The 15,797-nt window shown below is 39.5% G+C and overlaps 1 protein-coding gene and 2 long non-coding RNA genes across 10 annotated transcripts; 2 read left to right on the top strand and 1 right to left on the bottom strand.

The window, feature by feature from the left end:
* Positions 1-966: 966 nt before the first annotated feature.
* On the bottom strand, positions 967-14,970 carry LOC128614489 (protein Daple-like). 8 transcript variants are annotated; one of them, XM_053635815.1, is made up of 26 exons: positions 14,519-14,970; positions 14,148-14,225; positions 13,781-13,924; positions 12,759-13,007; positions 12,369-12,467; positions 12,095-12,199; positions 11,033-11,281; positions 10,641-10,739; positions 10,266-10,542; positions 9,837-9,916; positions 9,597-9,754; positions 9,101-9,206; positions 8,755-9,006; positions 8,023-8,145; positions 7,808-7,930; positions 7,595-7,714; positions 7,382-7,501; positions 7,164-7,238; positions 7,000-7,074; positions 6,763-6,912; positions 6,290-6,411; positions 5,684-5,746; positions 5,510-5,566; positions 5,111-5,268; positions 4,161-4,280; positions 967-1,922 (listed from the first exon to the last, which is right to left on the bottom strand). In XM_053635815.1, the coding sequence occupies exons 1-26, from the start codon at positions 14,855-14,857 to the stop codon at positions 1,819-1,821; spliced, it is 3,645 nt and encodes a 1,214-aa protein (XP_053491790.1). In that variant the 5' UTR covers positions 14,858-14,970; the 3' UTR covers positions 967-1,818. The 8 variants fall into 8 exon arrangements, with proteins under 8 accessions (XP_053491790.1, XP_053491785.1, XP_053491792.1 ...); XM_053635810.1 differs by having other exon boundaries at positions 7,164-7,286; positions 14,519-14,969; XM_053635817.1 differs by having other exon boundaries at positions 7,164-7,286; positions 10,266-10,455; positions 14,519-14,968.
* Positions 7,347-8,150, top strand: LOC128614491 (uncharacterized). The gene is made up of 4 exons (XR_008387054.1): positions 7,347-7,526; positions 7,634-7,739; positions 7,847-7,955; positions 8,062-8,150. It is a non-coding gene; the product is annotated as an uncharacterized LOC128614491 (long non-coding RNA).
* On the top strand, positions 8,963-13,930 carry LOC128614493 (uncharacterized). The gene is made up of 2 exons (XR_008387055.1): positions 8,963-9,048; positions 10,683-13,930. It is a non-coding gene; the product is annotated as an uncharacterized LOC128614493 (long non-coding RNA).
* Positions 14,971-15,797: the final 827 nt, after the last annotated feature.

Raw genomic sequence — 15,797 nt, 5'->3', positions numbered from 1 at the left:
TAGAGACTACGATTCCCATCAGTAACTGCACCTCTAGAGTGTTCTGTCATTCCCAAGCCGTTGTTATTGTTTACTGCTTCCTGGTTTTGATCTTTGACCTTGCCCACATTTCTGATGATTGTCTTTGCCTCTGATTCTCTGTTTGTTGATCGCTCAACCCTGGACTGTTTATTCACGTTGTTTATTGCTTTTTGTTTTGGATTTGTTTGTGTTCCTAATAAACTGCCTCTTCATCTGCACTTACATCCTGCTCCGAGTCTGTGTCATAACAGATTACTTCACCTACACTATGGATGCAGCAGGAGAGCAAAGGGAACGTCATGCCAAGATAACCATCCTGGCACTTAACTTCATCCTTTTTCCTCAGTGGAAATTCCTGATTCCCCCCAAACCATATGATGGATTTTCTGTTTATCCAGAAAGTTATGGTGGACACCAAGCCTGAAGAGAAGTGGTGGCTGGGGTTCATGTTATCCTGGCTCACCAGCCCAGCCCGCCGGTGGGTGGAGTTCCTGATTACCACGAGATCCAGAGGCCTTAGCAGTGTAAACCAATTTGTTGGACTATTAATAAAGGTGTTCAGGAGTCCTGAATTCACCCCCGACCATAAAATATTTTTAAGGAGGGCCAGCCTGTCGGACAAACCTGTCTTGCCATTCATGATCTATAATGAGAAGGCAGACAGGGTGGCTTCCACAGCCCAACTCCAGACCGAGGCAGACAGGGCAGCCTCCAGAGCTCCAGAGCTCCAGCCTGAGACCTACAAAGTAGTTTGAGACTCACAAAGTAGTCTCTCCTGTAGAGCTCCAGCCTGACGTCAACGTGGTGACCTCAACTCCAGAGCTCCAGCCTGAGACCCACGAGGTGGTCGCCACTGCCGAGCTCCAGCCAAAGGTCAATGAGGCGACCTCTCATGCCATGTTCCTGTCATGCATAAGATCTTTCCCCACCCTCCCTCCCCTACTGCGAATCTTGCTCAGCCTGCTGATTCAACGGAGAACGTCGCTCAGCCTCCCTGCTTGACTGAGCGTCCCATGTTTCTGATTATTTTCTTTGCCTCTGATTCTCGATTGCTCGACCCTGGACTGTTTATTCACGCTGATTATTGCCTTGTGTTTTGGATTTCTTTGCGTTCATAATAAATTGACACTTTACCTTCACTTGCATCCTGCTCCAAGTCTGTGTCATAACATGTACACCTTATGGAGCTACATAGATAACAGCTTATGACTATGTGCAGACACTTTATAGATGGTTTTGTAACCTTTTCATGCCTGATGAGCATCAACAGCTTTTTTTCTGAGGTCCTCAGAAACCTCCTCTGTTCATGGTATAATACACTTCCACAAACATGTGTTGTGAAGATCAGACTTTGATAGATCCCTGTTCTTTAAATAAAACAGGGTGCTCAGTCACATCTGACTGTCATCCCATTGATTGAAAACATGACACTTGACTATAATTTCACCTTCAAATTAACTGCTAATCCTAGAGGTTCACATACTTTTGCCACTCACATATATGTAATATTGGATCATTTATAAGTATAAAATTACTGTCTCATTTGTTTAATTGGGTTCTCTTTGTCTACTTTTAGGACTTGTGTGAAAATCTGATGTTTTAGGTCATATTTACGCAGAAATATAGAAAATTCTAAAGGGTTCACAAACTTTCAAGCTCCAGTGTAGGTGATTCTCATCACCCTGACAGTAAAGAGGGTGTAACAGAACACTAGCTTATTTATGTAATACATAAGTTCATACATAACTGCCATTTACTAATCTACCATTATTGTAAAATGTTATCTTGTGTATTTATTTAGTCATTATTGCCATCAGGTTTTCTTGGCTGACTGCACTGAAGGGTCTGTGGAATGGAGTCCTCAATGAACCATTGCTTATCTTTCTCCAAGCAGTTTGAACCTGGTAAATGAGAGGTCAGAGAGTGAATTATTATCATTATAACAATAATGTGTTTCTGTGTACACAATGAGGTTTTTACAGCACTTTACCAGTTTGGTTCTTTAAACCTTAATGAGGACATCCACTTGTTATTTGGATTCCTTACTGGATTTTTATTTGATGTGCTTTATCTTTTCTTTTCTGTCTATCTGATCACTTTTATTATATATGATTTATAGTAGGGATGCACTGATATTGGGCCAATACAATAACTGTTCATTACCACCTTCTCGTAGCCGATATCGATAATAATAAACAATTAAAGCTGCAAACAGCATTTTCGGGGGCCAAGCACTCAGACTCGGTGAGCTGCACATTCACAGATACACTACAATAGTTCATGAACAATCATACAACTGTGAATTTAGCACAACCTCCTGAAATGATATAAGGAAAAAAAAAAAAAAAGATGTTAAAGGTCTTGACCACAAGGTGGGGCAGTCACGAAACATCTTGTGTGCATTCAAGACATCGCACTGAAGATAATTATCAAGTTTTGTGAGGATACATTGATTAATTTATTACACCCTGCTTTTTGCATTTGTCAGCGCATTACAGGAGAATGAACGGTGTTGAATATCAATATTCCTGTTCAGACAGGTCTCAAGATGATGTAAGACAAATTTGCTGAAGACTGGGCAAAATTTGGAGGAGTAGCAGCAAAAAGGCAGTTAGATGTAAGCATTTTTAACGTTATTGTAACTTTTGATCACTAGGTGGCATTGGAACGAAATCTGTTGCATATGCTCCAGGTCATAGTCCTGAACATGGCTAACAAGTTTTGTGTCAGCAAAGATACAGCCTCACTTCCTGTTTGGTGGCATCACTGTCAGATTCTTTGGCCCGTTAGGGACAAACTATTTGGAGTATTCAAAATTATTTTGTGAGGTTTAATCGGTAGATGACGTGCCAAATTTGGTGATGATTAGACAAAATTTGTAGGAGCAGTAGAGAAAAAAAATGTTTTTGACAAAATCCAAGATGGCAGAAAATCAAATTAGGCAGAAATTTATCTAATATGATTCGTTGAACTTGCCTTAACCTAGGGAATCCAGGGATGCCTGGCTTTTAAATTTTGGACACATGGTTCAAAACTTATGACCATAAGCGTACTTCCAAATTACGATAAAATTTGACCAAATGGTGGTGCCAGAGCGTTGGCGACCCTTATCCCAAATTTGGTCAGAATGTTCCTTAGATGCTCCCCAATCAGAGTGCCAAATTTCACAACTTTTTACCCGGCGGCTCTATGGGAATGCTCAAAATGACCAACTAGTTTTCTCCTGATGGACACGCAATCAGAGATGCTATGCTGACTCAGTACACCTTCGTTCACAACTAGCTGTAATGTATGTCCAATGCAGCCAAAGCTAGCAACAAGACACTCCTCCATAGTCTTAGCCATATTGCGAGCATTATCTCTTATCGCGTGCATCTGTTTGTAATGTTCTACTGTCCAAGCATTTGTTTAAAAGTATTGGAGATTGTTGTTGGCATATGTGATATGTGCAACTCCTGTGCATGTATCACTGCCCTTTTCACTTAAAAATCTTCATTCAGCCAATGAGTGGTTAGGTTAGCATACTTATAGAGTCCAAATGTCAGTGATGTAGATAAAGTCTCCGGCGTTATCTTTGATCGCGTCATGTGTGTCACCACAACATTGTACAGAACCCGCAAGGCAACATCAGCAAAGTAGCATCGACTTGGGAGACATTTAGCCTCCAAATGCTCAATAAGTTGGTGGAATCTCCAGTCCTCCAAAAGTGAAAAGGGTTGGTCATCAAGAGCCATAAACTTTTGATTTTGTCTATCATGGGTTTAGCTTTTGGACTGTCCTATTTTCAAGTGGCCATTGGACAAATCCCTGTGCTGTTGCTCCTTATTTTTCTTGCTAATGCTAGCTATTATATATATTTTTTAAAAAATATATCACTAGAATGAAGAGTTTTTAGATAATTGATTAGATTAGTGGTATTGCCTTTAAGACATTTTTTGCGTTTTCCCCTCGGTGAAACTCACTATACATTTGTTGCAAATTTAAATTCTCTATTTTCCACTTCTGAAAATATGAAACATTTCCACACAGCAGACACTTTACTCTGCAGTGTCAGACTGTTTTCGGAACCATAAGCAATTTACTCCAAGGTCTAAAACAAGCCTTTTAAGTGCTCATGTTGGTGTGTGTCTGGAACGTACCATGGCAGATGAGCTGGGTCTGGGGTTGCTGCGGTCTTAATGGCAATAGCCGGACAGGCTTTCTTCCACTAGGTGTCAGCAACTGACTGCGGTTAACCATCTCCTTCTTTTTGCAGTAGCCTGTAGTGACACAAATTCAATAGTACAAACTTTCAAAGAGGGAATCAAATCTAACTTTGAACAATAGCTTACTTGTGAAGTGTGAGAGTTAAATCCAATTTACATTTTAGTGGCACTGATGAATATGCAATAAAAGTAAAGACTAATGGTGAAGGATATAACACAGGAACAGCTGGAATGTTTTGCACAATGTATTGTTACATCAGGGTGATCACTTTGATTAGGAAACTGGAATACTAGATTATATAGAAATCAAATCTCAGAAATGATGAGACAGGCTCCATGAATGAGTTCATAATTTGTAGCAGCAGCTGCTGTTGTTTTCTGGACCATTTTACAAGATGCTTTCAATCTATCTGAAGAGTATAGCAAATGTTTAAAACTATCTAATCATTCAGGTTTGCTTTAGGGTATCACAGACTTTATCCTTGATTAACATTATATACTTATTTATAGATATTAATCAGTAAAAAATACGATTTCCGTAAAAATAATCTTTTCATATTACAAATCTTGTAATATTTTATCATAACAGACTTATTTCTATAAGATTGTCCTTGTATGAAATGTGTCTCTGTTGGTGTTTTGTTGGTGTTTTGTTCTGTTGGTGTTTTGTTCTCAAAAGAGCAAGGTGCAAGAAAACAAAAATATGAGTGGACCCATTCTAAATCTTTCAACATACAATGCCATATTTATTTACTATTATGTGACTGCAAAATTCAAGGGCCTAGTTAAGAATTTTCATGTGCTGCTTCTGATTGTCTCATTATAACTCATTATCAAATTATGAGTGTGCATGAGTGTGTATTAAGGAATAAAGGGGGTCTTGCCTTCTTTGGGGGAGACGGTGGGCACTCTCACTTCACTAGTCTTGTAGATATGCCCATCGAAACCACAGCCATCACTCACTCTGAAAATCATGGTTTGTTCCATACTCCACTCTGTAGGTGATTGCTTATACTGATCCAGGTTAGTGCATGTCCTCAGCCTGGGAAAGTAAAAAGGCTGAAGATTAATTACTGAAGCAGAAATCGTAGGAAGGTGGAGTATGGGCATAGAAAGTAGGATTTAAGATTTCTGTAGAATAAGCAGAACTTGATTGTATAAGGGTAAAACACTCGTGTTACTTTTCTCGTTTGTCAGTTGATTGCTGTTCTCGTTGCAATTCTTTCCACCTATACATGCTATTATTTTAACCAGAAAATAAACTATTAAAAAATTCTCTTTACCTCCTGTGGTCCTTTGGAGAGAGTAAACTTGGAAGCTCAGGCAAAACCAGCAAGCGTCTGAGAGCATCCAGCAAAAGAGAGGAAAACGCACAGGACAGGACCGAGTATAAATATATAGTACTCATTCATGTGGAATACATTTGAATGGATTTAAAGCTCAAAAAGCAAACATACGGTCCAGGAGTATTCATTTCGACACAGCGGCCACAGGAGAGGCAGCTGAATTTTGTCAGCTGTCTGTTAGGAAGAAGGAAATTAATAATAATAATAATAACTGCTGTATTTTTTATGTATTGTATTCTTCATATACATTTTATCTAAACAGCAAACAGAAGAGCATCTCAGTTATCTGGTCTGTACGAAATAAATGCATTTGTTGAAGTTTTGTCTTATTATTATGTCATAGAGCATCAAATGCCATAGACAACTAAAATGAGAATTTCCCTGCATCAGCAGAATACAGCAGGTTGTTAATCAGCAACGCTGTTTCTGTGAAGTGGAGTGTCCAAAATCCCGATGGAAAAGGTTTGTACAGTTTACTGATCATTATGAGGTACGAAATTTGGTCTGCAACCACTTGTTCCAAAAGTTCAATCAAAAATGGAAAATACAGTGGCACAGAAGAAACTATCTTGGCTTAAATGGGGCAATCACATACTATACAAGTGAGCAGAAAATCCACATAGTAATATAGCAGCATCTTTTAGAGTCTGGCTATAGAGGGAGAAGCTATGAAGGATTTTTTCACTTAAACAGACTGACATTTTTTGCATTACTCACTTCTTGAGACCAGCAGCATCATCACTTTCTGGGGCACGTTGCAGCTGTAGCTCCTTGTGAATTCTCATCTGACAATCTAGCTCTAGCTGCTTCTTCAGAAGATCCAGCTCAGTGTAGTTCAACTGAAACCAAATAGACACAACATTACAATCAGATGTATATTCAGAGTTTTTGTTTGTTTTTACTTACAAATTAACAAGTACTTTTTACAGACTATGAAATTATGTGTCAGTCCTAGTTAAGGAGAGCTGCAGCAGTGCACATTTACTGTTCTTTTTGCTGTAGCATATGGTTTACCTTACAAATGGCTTGTTGAGTAAAATCAAATGTACTACACCAAGCAATCACTAAATAATTTTGACACAAATGGGAAATCTATACAATGATATTTTGACAAGCTAGTGTGGGTGTGCTTCAGCAGGACCACCAAAAAAAAGGTTTTTCATGTTAAGTCACAGATCTGTTCTGTTCACCTTGCAATCCAGTTCCCTGAAGATCTTCTCAAAAACCTTATGACAATAATCCTCAAGTCCAGTCAGTAGATCCTGAAACGTCCTGTTCAGCATCACTGTTTTTGTATCACACAGGAGGACCTTGGTATCCAGTGCCTGCATGTCTGCTTTCTGAATGAGGGAGAACAGTTTCAGTCACTGAAAATGACATTGGATGGACTTTGTATTTGATAATGTGTTACAATTTAAGACACTCACAATGCTTTTTACAATTTTCACTGCCTTCTTATCTGCCTTCTTCTCATCCAGCTCCTTCATAGTCTTGTACAGGTGCTGAGAGAGAAGCATATTAATTAGTACATGTATTTTTCTAAGTTTATAATAATGGTACACCAGTGCCAGTCTGGTGCAGTATTCCTTACCTCAATGTGACTTTGTTCCTGCGTGTGATCTTCCCTCAGCAGGCTGGCTGTACTGTGGAGCTTCTCACGCCCAGCCTGGAGTTGCAGGACAGACCCCTGCACATCACTTGTCAACTCTGTGGTCTGGGGTACACAATGTATAACAGTGGTACTCCAATGATAGTTTTGCACTGTATTTTTTTTTTTACTTGCTTAAAACCAAACTCAATATTGCTTACCTCAATATGACTTTGTTCCTTCATGCGATGTTCCCTCAGCGGGCTGGCTGTACTGTGGAGCTTCTCACGTCCAGCCTGGAGTTGTAGGACAGTCCCCTGCACATCACTTAACTCTGTGGTCTGGGGTACACAATGTATAACAGTGGTACTTCAATGATAGTTTTGCACTGTATTTTTTTTTACTTGCTTTAAACCAAACTCAATATTGCTTACCTCAATATGACTTTGTTCCTTCATGCGATGTTCCCTCAGTGGGCTGGCTGTACTGTGGAGCTTCTCACGTCCAGCCTGGAGTTGTAGGACAGTCCCCTGCACATCACTTAACTCTGTGGTCTGGGGTACACAATGTATAACAGTGGTACTTCAATGATAGTTTTGCACTGTATTTTTTTTTACTTGCTTTAAACCAAACTCAATATTGCTTACCTCAATATGACTTTGTTCCTTCATGCGATGTTCCCTCAGCGGGCTGGCTGTACTGTGGAGCTTCTCACGTCCAGCCTGGAGTTGCAGGACAGTCCCTTGCACATCACTTGTCAACTGTGTGGTCTGGGGTACACAATGTATAACAGAGGTACTCCAATGACAGTTTTGCACTGTATTTTTTTTACTTGCTTTAAACCAAACTCAATATTGCTTACCTCAATATGACTTTGTTCCTTTATGCGATGTTCCCTCAGCGGGCTGGCTGTACTGTGGAGCTTCTCATGTCCAGCCTGGAGTTGCAGAATAGGCCCCTGCACATCACTTGTCAACTCTGAGGTCTGGGGTACACAAACAAATACACATAAAAACACACTCTCACTCACTCGATTTTAGTAACTGTTTTATCTTGATTAAAGTTGCGGTGGATCTGGAGCCTATCCCTCTCCCAGGAACACTGGGTATGAAAGGGGAATACATCATGGATGGGATGCAAGAGTTTATTATATTGTAATATTGATCACACACTCACAGCTATTCACACCTAGAGGCAATTTATCTTACTGGCATGATTTGGAGAGGTGGGAGTAAACCTAAGAACATAGAGTAAATGCAAACAGAGACAACATAGACAGTAACCTGTGACCTCAGGCTCAAACCCAGGACCGCCAAAACTCTTCTGAATCTGTGATGGGTCAATGCAACCTACTGTGCCACTGTGCCGGCCCACATAAAAACAGATGTAGGTGAAACTTAGAGCTTACGAGGATTACTACCAATACTGACTGATATGCAAAATTATGGCAGTGCAACCAGAAATAAAAAGTATCTAAAAAGTAGTAAAAAGTATCAACCCTATGAAAACAAACAAGGTTTTTAATAAATATATACCATTCTGTTTATGACTGTGCAAACGTATAAACGATACAAGTTTGTGTGTCTGTACTCACTGTGTCAGTGATGAACGTCCTGCCACTGGTCTCCTGCTTCATAAGATCAGTAACGATACTCTGCAGATTCTCAACCTGATGAAAGAGCTCGCTTATCTTCATGCTCAGAGCCGCCATGCCTGAGAGCCATGCAGGTTCAGCAGCACCTTCCTGACCTGCTGGGGAATCCAGATCTTCCTGCTGTAGGCTCCATGATAGCATAGAGGATGAGGATGCCATCAGAGAATCTAGCTTGGACTGGAGGCTGTCCAGCTACAGATAGACAGCAAATAAAGTGGTTTAGTATATCAAAAAGTGAGAAGACTGCACTATACCAATTAATTAATCTTTCTCTTCTCTTTCTGACCTTATCCTGCATTTCATTATATGGGCTTCTCTTCTGTTCCAATCTGATGGTCAGCAATTCCTGCTTCATATTTCGCACCTCCATATCCAGCTTCTGCACTGCATTCCTATCAAAGTGTGTGTGACAGTGTAAGAAAAATTGTGAGGATGTAAATAATAGGCAAATGTGCCAGTGAGGACCGCTAACCATTCTCTACAATTGTTTTTTGTGTTCAGTTTTTCACATACACATTTATTTCTCTTGACATTAATGTAATCCTGATCTCAGGGATCCCATGGCCAATTTTGATCCCTTTGCTCCAGGCTACAGATAGCTGTGGCATCATTACACAGATGACACAGAGTTAAATCTTACATGTACTTGTGTATTTGCACATCCAAGTACCCCTGGCTAACTAACAGTAATACAAAGAACTTAATATTAGCGTTATTAATGTAAGTGAAGGGGCTACAACTGCTCCCAATCCTGTTTCCTGTGGCCTGTGAATGGAATTTACCTGATGTCAGCTGTTTGCAAATGAAGCTGCTGCTCTAGTCCACTGAAACTGTCTCTGCTCTGGCTGTCTGTCGCCTCAGACATGGCAAGCTCCTCACCTAATCCTGAACTTTCTGACATGTTCACTGGGCCCATGTGCAAAGGCTCCACCTCATATACCTGCCATCATAATCTACACTGTTAGGTGTTTGTGTGTGGTTAGGTGTGTATAGGTGTAGAAGGGTAAGTGTATTTTCATTACCTTCTTTCTATCTACCGTTACAGCATCCACCAACTGAGTTTTCAGTTGATTCAACTGATCCAGTGTATCATCTTGTTCTCCTAAACAAAAAATTAAATACAGCATTATTAATACATGCTTTTCCATGCCCAGATTTAGACAGGTTGTTCAGCTAAACATGCACAGCAGGAAAAGTGGCACTAAGACTAGTATATCAGACAAATCCATATCTTGTGGATTCATGCAAGGACTCTCTCGTCCTTTCGTTTTTTAAACATAGTTGTCAAACTCTAGTCATGAAAGAATTCATGCTCCAACATTACTGTAAGGTTACAAATTAATATGTCAAATAATATAATTATATATTTAATATAATTCTTTATTCTGCCAATATTGGGAAATTCCCTAGCCTAGCTGCTGTTGTTGACAGTAGGTGCATACTCATGTTACCTTCCAGGCGTTCCACAGGAGCCTCGAGGCTCTCGTGCTTCTCCTGCAGTCCCCCATGGTCCGTCAGAGCTTCCAGTGTCTCTGGGACCTGCTCAACCTCACTGCTGACCTGGGACTGTGTCTGGCCAGCTAGCTGGTTTAGGGCTCCCTCAGATACAGAGACCAGAGGACCTTGCTGACTTAGCAAGACCTGCACGTGTTCCAAAGTCACACACTGGAAAAACAAGATGAACTGTTTCATCTTGTTGCTATTATGTGATTGAACTGTGTTTATATTCTGTGTAAATGAATTGATTGCAATATGAAATGATATTCTAATTTTGACCATGTTGGATGTAATTGATAAAAAGGAGTGAAGTATATATATGTGGTCACCTGACTAAGCTGATTTTTAAGCGTCTCCACTTCTTTCTTCAGGCTGTACATCTTCTTCTTGAGCTCCTGATTCTCTTTTACCAAGTCTTGCATGAGAGACTGAAAACAGAACATATGGGTCTTCAGATACCTGATGTGAGTTCATTTTAAGTCTCTACGCTAAGAAGCTTTCTTTGGCAAACCATTAAACATTACAGCAACATCACAGTAACTGACAGTAACTAGTGAATTTCAATGTGTGCTACATTACAAAAGTGAGAGTTAATTCTCTTGAGTCAATTAAATAACGAATAAAAGTGTGTAGAAAACATCAGGTTATTAGTGTAGTATTACATTTCTCCTGGACAGTAAAAGGAGTTCAGATGATACAGAACTAGAGAATGAGTCCTTACCTTGGACACACCTTCCTCGCTGTCCTCCACTTGTCCGTTCGTGTCCGAGGTGGAGAGGCTCGGCATCTCTGTACCGCCGGACAGTTGCTCCAGCGCCGCCTTCTGCTCATCAAGACGAGTTGAGCTTTTCTCATCCGGCTGCGACTCACCGACATCGCGATCAATGTCCGCTTTCCTTCCATCCGCTGTCTCTCTCTCGGCTTCAAGGCGCTCCAGTCTACAGAGGATACTGTGCAGCAGACTGCTCTGCTGAGTGTAAAGGCCATTAAAGTTTACATTTCCAGCTTCAAAAGAGTTGTTGCACTGCTTTAGCTGTTCAAAGAAATATCTGACTTCTGACATTTTCGTACAGAATATGTTAATCAGTCTCTGTAAAAATTGCTTGCTAGCAGTCTGATGTCTAAGATACAGACGGATTGATTCAGTGATTTGAGAATTCTGATTCACGAACATGTGACGTAACAGTCAGCTACTACTCGAATTCGAATGTGTCACTGTAGAGACAGCCCATGTTTGTTTTTTTTGTAAACAAGCAGAGGAGACATTTGCACATCTAAACAGTTCTGGTCTGAACTAGGTCCTCATATTTTTGACTGTACCAATTTTACACATGCTTTTAGTTTAAAAGACATTATTATTATTTTTTACAGCGATACTAAAAATAAACCTCTGGAGTATGTGGTTAATTATTTTATTTTATACGTTAATTTTTCATTCATGAACAAAGATTTGCAAATGGTTTTCCATCCTTTCCCCACCTTAAACTTGAATTAAACTAACTTTTTAAAATCTCTTTATTTTATAAAGACCAAAAACCCTAAGATCCCTTAACTAACTTGAAGAAATATTTAAGAAAGTCCATGTATTTAGATGCTTTCCCCGTGTTGTAAAATCTGAATGTTAATGTATGTTTACAATTGTAGTTGCTGTGTCCCTGACATGTCAATCTGTTGGAACATGTGTGTGTTAATAATGTTCAATTTACATATTGTTGTTGTTTTTCATGCAATTGTAAGTAATTACTCTGCAATGCTTATGTAACTGCACAACCTCACTGCTGACCTGGGACTGGGTCTGGCCAGCTAGCTGGTTTAGGGCTCCATCAGATACAGAGACCAGAGGACCTTGCTGACTTAGCAAGACCTGCACGTGCTCCAAAGTCACACACTGGAAAAACAAGATGAACAGATTCAGTTTTTTTGCATTCTACTATTATGTGACTGAACTGTGTTTACATTCTGTGTAAATTAATTGATTGCAGTATGAAAAGATATTCTAATTTTGACCATGATGGATGTAATTGGTAAAAAGGAGTGAAGTATATGTATGTGGTCACCTGACTAAACTGATTTTTAAGCGTCTCCACTTCTTTCTTCAGGCTGTACATCTTCTTCTTGAGCTCCTGATTCTCTTTTACCATGTCTTGCATGAGAGACTGAAAACAGAACATATGGGTCTTCAGATACCTGATGTGAGTTCATTTTAAGTCTCTACGCTAAGAAGCTTTCTTTGGCAAACCATTAAACATTACAGCAACATCACAGTAACTGACAGTAACTAGTGAATTTCAATGTGTGCTACATTACAAAAGTGAGAGTTAATTCTCTTGTCAATTAAACAACGAATAAAAGTGGGTAGAAAACATCAGGTTATTAGTGTAGTATTACATTTCTGCTGAACAGTAAAAGGAGTTCAGATGATACAGAACTACAGAATGAGTCCTTACCTTGGACACTCCTTCCTCGCTGTCCTCCACTTGTCCGCTCGTGTCCGAGGTGGAGAGGCTCGGCATCTCTGTACCGCCAGACAGTTGCTCCAGCGCCGCCTTCTGCTCATCAATACGAGTTGAGCTTTTCTCATCCGGCTGCGACTCACTGACATCGCGGTCAACGTCTGCTTTCCTTCCATCCGCTGTCTCTCTCTTGGCTTCAAGGCACTCCAGCCTACAGAGGATACTGTGCAGCAGACTGCTCTGCTGAGTGTAAAGGCCATTAAAGTTTACATTTCCAGCTTCAAAAGAGTTGTTGCACTGCTTTAGCTGTTCAAAGAAATATCTGACTTCTGACATTTTCGTACAGAATATGTTAATCAGTCTCTGTAAAAATTGCTTGCTAGCAGTCTGATGTCTAAGATACAGACGGATTGATTCAGTGATTTGAGAATTCTGATTCGCGAACACGTGACGTAACAGTCAGCTACTACTCGAATTCGAATGTGTCACCGTAGAGACAGCCCATGTTTTTTTTTTGTAAACAAGCAGAGGAGACATTTGCACATCTAAACAGTTCTGGTCTGAACTAGGTCCTCATATTTTTGACTCTACCAATTTTACACATGCTTTTAGTTTAAAAGACATTATTATTATTTTATTACAGCGATACTAAAAATAAACCTCTGGAGTATGTGGTTAATTATTTTATTTTATACGTTAATTTTTCATTCATGAACAAAGATTTGCAAATGGTTTTCCATCCTTTCCCCACCTTAAAATTGAATTAAACTAACTTTTTAAAATCTCTTTATTTTATAAAAATCAAAAACCCTAAGATCCCTTAATTAACTTGAAGAAATATTTAAGAAAGTCCATGTATTTAGATGCTTTCCCCGTGTTGTTAAATCTGAATGTTGATGTATGTTTACAATTGTAGTTGCTGTGTCCCTTACATGTCAATCTGTTGGTACATGTGTGTGTTAATAATGTTCAATTTACATATTGTTGTTGTTTTTCATGCAATTGTAAGTAATTACTCTGCAATGCTTATGTAACTGCTCAACCTCACTGCTGACCTGGGACTGGGTCTGGCCAGCTAGCTGGTTTAGGGCTCCATCAGATACAGAGACCAGAGGACCTTGCTGACTTAGCAAGACCTGCACATGCTCCAAAGTGACACACTGGAAAAACAAGATGAACAGATTCATTTTTATTTTATTTTTTTTGCATTCTACTATTATGTGACTGAACTGTGTTTACATTCTGTGTAAATTAATTGATTTCAGTATGAAATTATATTCTAATTTTGATGAAAATTAGAATATCATTTCATACTGCAATCAATTAATTGCAGTATGCTGGATGTAATTGATAAAAAGGAGTGAAGTATATGTATGTGGTCACCTGACTAAACTGATTTTTAAGTGTCTCCACTTCTTTCTTCACCTCCTGATTCTCTTTTACCAAGTCTTGCATGAGAGACTGAAAACAGAACATATGGGTCTTCAGATACCTGATGTGGGTTCATTTTAAGTCTCTACGCTAAGAAGCTTTCTTTGACAAACCATTAAACATTACAGCAACATCACAGTAACTGACAGTAACTAGTAAAGTTCAGTGTATGCTACATTACAAAAGTGAGAGTTAATTCTCTTGAGTCAATTAAACAACGAATAAAAGTGTGTAGAAAACATCAGGTTATTAGTGTAGTATTACATTTCTGCTGGACAGTAAAAGGGGTTCAGATGATACAGAACTAGAGAATGAGTCCTTACCTTGGACACTCCTTCCTCGCTGTCCTCCACTTGTCCGCTCGTGTCCGAGGTGGAGAGGCTCGGCATCTCTGTACCGCTGGACAGTTGCTCCTGCGCCGCCTTCTGCTCATCAGTATGACTTGAGCTTTTCTCATCCGGCTGCGACTCACCGACATCTGCTTTCCTCACATCCGCTGTCTTTCTCTCGGCTTCAAGGCGCTCCAGCCTGCTGTGCATACTGTACATCATACTGTACACGCTTTCACAGTTTACAACAACTCCCCCTCCATGAGAACTGATAAACTGCTTTAGCTGTTCAGATAAATTGTCGTCTGACATTTTCGCACAGAATATGTTCATCAGAGTCTCTGTAAAAAAAAAAATCTAATATATATACGGATTAATTTGTAGACCTAACAGTTGATCAGAATGTTTCGAGGTTCGATTACGTCACGAATTCGATTGCGTCACCGTAGTCAAGCCCGGTGAGAGGAAACTATTGACAACAGAAAGTTATTCATTCTCAGTCTGTCCTCTCTCTCATTTTCAGTATTGTATGCCATGTCGCACTAACATGCAGCTAAGCTGTTAACTAGATCGTCGTGACAGCTACCTAGACCTGTATATAAACAAAAACTTTCCTAAATTAATGTAAATCATAACTTTATACCTTATACCAATTTCAAAGATAAAATAACAGAAGGAATTGTGCAAAACTGTAGCCCTATGAGCACAAATACTGCACATCTATTATTGGATCAGCCCATGAAATTCAATATAGCTGCATCCCTAATATAACTTGTACAGTGCTGGGGAAAATTATCCTGATTTCTCCTGTTTTTTGTGTATATCTCATACTAAATAGTTTTAAATCTTCAAATGAAATACAATATAAAATAAAGGCAACCTGAATAAACAATATAGTTTTGATTTATTATTTTTTTACGGAACTAAAAAAAAGATATCCAACACCTATCACCAATGTGAAAAACTAATTGTCCTCTTAAACCTAAAATCTGGTTGTGCCACCTTTAGGAGGAATAACTGCAACCAAACACTTCTGATATCTGGAGATCAGTCTTTCACAGCACTGTGGTGGAATTTTGGCCCACTCTTCTTTGCAGAACTGCTTTAGTTCAGCCACACTGGAGGGTTTTCGAGCATGAACTGCCTGTTGAACGTCCTGCCACAGCATCTCAATAGGTCTTTATAAGTCAGGACTTTAACTAGGCCACTCGAAAACTTTAATTTTGCTTTAATATTTTTCTCTCATTTGCTTAATTGAGATCTTGTTGTCTAC

Source organism: Ictalurus furcatus, chromosome 11 (genome assembly GCF_023375685.1).
Source record: "Ictalurus furcatus strain D&B chromosome 11, Billie_1.0, whole genome shotgun sequence".
Classification (NCBI taxonomy): Eukaryota; Metazoa; Chordata; class Actinopteri; order Siluriformes; family Ictaluridae; genus Ictalurus; species Ictalurus furcatus.
The sequence above is the reverse complement of the archived record's forward strand: the minus strand, read 5'-3'. Positions and strand labels throughout refer to the sequence as shown.

What these genes read in the sequence shown, in the direction of transcription:
- LOC128614489 (XM_053635810.1), bottom strand. Translation starts at nt 14,857, where the DNA reads ATGAACATATTCTGTGCGAAAATGTCAGACGACAATTTATCTGAACAG. An exon ending in GATGCTGCTGGTCTCAAGAA is followed by an intron (nt 5,747 to 6,289) that starts GTGAGTAATGCA and finishes TCTTCCTAACAG; the next exon opens with ACAGCTGACAAAATTCAGCT. An exon ending in TCTCCAAAGGACCACAGGAG is followed by an intron (nt 5,269 to 5,509) that starts GTAAAGAGAATT and finishes TTACTTTCCCAG; the next exon opens with GCTGAGGACATGCACTAACC.